General features: G+C 34.3%; 1 protein-coding gene across 4 annotated transcripts in view; it reads left to right on the plus strand.

The window, feature by feature from the left end:
• The window catches only part of LOC113464925 (uncharacterized), a 23,523-nt gene extending 21,277 nt beyond the window's left edge, over nucleotides 1-2,246 (plus strand). For 2 of the 4 annotated variants that reach the window (XR_003389791.1, XR_003389793.1), the window contains exon 2: nucleotides 1,832-2,246. Coding sequence is in view for 2 of the 4 variants with exons in the window: in XM_026817692.1 (XP_026673493.1) it covers nucleotides 1,832-2,025 (194 nt within the window). In the remaining 2 variants the exon portion in view is untranslated. The remainder of the gene's footprint in view (nucleotides 1-1,831) is intronic. The other 2 variants (XM_026817692.1, XM_026817689.1) reach the window with 2 other exon arrangements.
• Nucleotides 2,247-2,263: the final 17 nt, after the last annotated feature.

Raw genomic sequence — 2,263 nt, forward strand, 5'->3', positions numbered from 1 at the left:
AATTGTCATTACAAATATATAAAAAAATACACAAATTTGTAAAAAATTAATAATATAAATAATTCTAAAGCAAATTGTTAATATTTACAAGATTTTTATTAAAATCTATACATGTACTTATTTAAACCTGTAATTCTAACGTAACCTAACCTAAACCTAAGACCTGAAACCTAAATTGTTTAAATCAGAATGAGATCTTCAACGAATGTTGATAAGCATTGAATAATTCAATGTGACGATGGGTCAGTTATGAATCCTCAATGGAGGATACTGAATAATTCATTATGATTATTATTAATGTAACGCCATTCATAAACGAATTAGTTGGACATTTGGAGAATCGAGTTTGCAAAATTCTTAACTCGCTCTGATTGATCTGCGAAGGAGAGTTGTAATGGCTACGTGGATACGTTTACCCTACTTTTACCTTGACTGTGCGCTCTGTGCCCCCCACTATGTACCTGAGGAAAAACCGCCTTCGCATACCTGTTACACGTTTAGCTCGACGCATCGTGCTGCATCATTTCGTACCATTACACGAACAATATGAATGCTACTATTTAACGTCGGGCCAGCAATTAATATAGTACATAGGTGCACGTGTTTTCACAAATTCTATTCTCTTTACAAATGCTCTGACATACAATTTCTATGCCTTACAATCAGTGTTGGGAAATGTTAAAAAAAGTACCCAAAATGTCCCCATAAGGGACAATTATTAACGAACTTCTCGTCACGAGAATCCATAACTGCGCAAGAACCAGTTTTCGGTCGCTGTCCCCATCTATCTCTCTTTCTAATGCTTTCCATATTTTTGCAACTATTCGGATCTACGTATTCGGTTACCCCCACTACTTTCAATAGATTCGGTTTGAAGTAGATCAGGATTTGTTGGTCAGACGCACTGCATTCATTATCAGTTTTCAACAGTCAATACTTAAAACAATATTTTTCTATTAATTAATTATATATATTCAATAAATGTTAATTAAAATTTAATAAATAAATAGCAATGTTTTTTTACATTCAATTTTATTAACTAATGTATTTAATTATTATGTACAATTTATTTAATATTGAGTACAAAATTTATTAAAATCTGTTGATACAAATTGAAAATATTAAATATTAATTATAATATGATTGAAGTTGCAAGGGCGTTCACCTGCACGTCTGCGCAACACGATCCTAGCTTTCCTCCATTATCTCTGATTCAACTTGATCTTCCCTAGGAAGAAACTCGTTCATCCGATTACAGTAAATTAATCGCTTGTGGATAAATATATGATTAAACATGTCAGACATTTAATGTCTCGATTTCACTTTGGCTGCCATGTCTTTTTATTACCACTGTATGTACGTACACGTACGTTGTGAATTGCTTCGGTATTCGTAACACTTGCTTGGACTTAAAAATGTTCCCAGGAACTTACAGAATCAGCGCATGTAATGATAATCGTTGTCGATTCGAGGTACTCGTCACGGTTTCCAGAGATCATTTTATATTCGACAATTTCACGTTCTGCTGCCCCGTTTAATTTCATATGACTAATCGGACTGAATGTAGTAACAGACCACTACTAGAAATTATGAATGTACTGTCGATAAGAAAGATCAATTCATTAATAATATAAAATCTAATAAAACAGTGAAAGTAGAAATTAGTATAGTTGTTTTATATAGGAAACCTAGGAAGTTTGGTATTTCTACTACTGCTACNACCTATGAATTGATTTAAAATTTTACAAGCAGCTTTTTAATAGTAATGGGAAGCTTATAATGATATTGTTTAAGTTTGTAGTTTATACATTGTTAATAATTTTAATTGCAGGAGGTACGAGTACTCCGTTGGCAAGCCACTATGCGAACGACGTGAACTACTACGAGATAAGCAATGAGGAGAGGTCAGACCCATTGGAGAAGTTTTATTTAATTCGAGAACAGAGGTGGCACACAGACACTGTGCTGCCTATTCCTTTATTGCCATCCACAGAGGGAATGTCAGCTCGATCTCATCACAGGTAACACATAAATCCTCATCAGTCCCATAGTAAATGTCTCAATTTCACAGCCTTTTCCTTCCATAATTTTCCAAAGAATATCATAGAAGCTAGGAATCCACTGCCTTATCCTCCATAATTTCCCAAAGCCAGGTCAGTCTTCAACCAACAAAAATTAGGAACCCACTGCCTTATCCTCAATAATTTTCCAAAGCCAGGCCAATCTTCAACCAACAAAAACTAGGAAGTACCCACTTTCTTCC

This window comes from Ceratina calcarata, unplaced genomic scaffold, assembly GCF_001652005.2.
Source record: "Ceratina calcarata isolate Rehan_Ccalc_2016 unplaced genomic scaffold, ASM165200v1 scaffold137.2, whole genome shotgun sequence".
Lineage (NCBI taxonomy): Eukaryota > Metazoa > Arthropoda > Insecta > Hymenoptera > Apidae > Ceratina > Ceratina calcarata.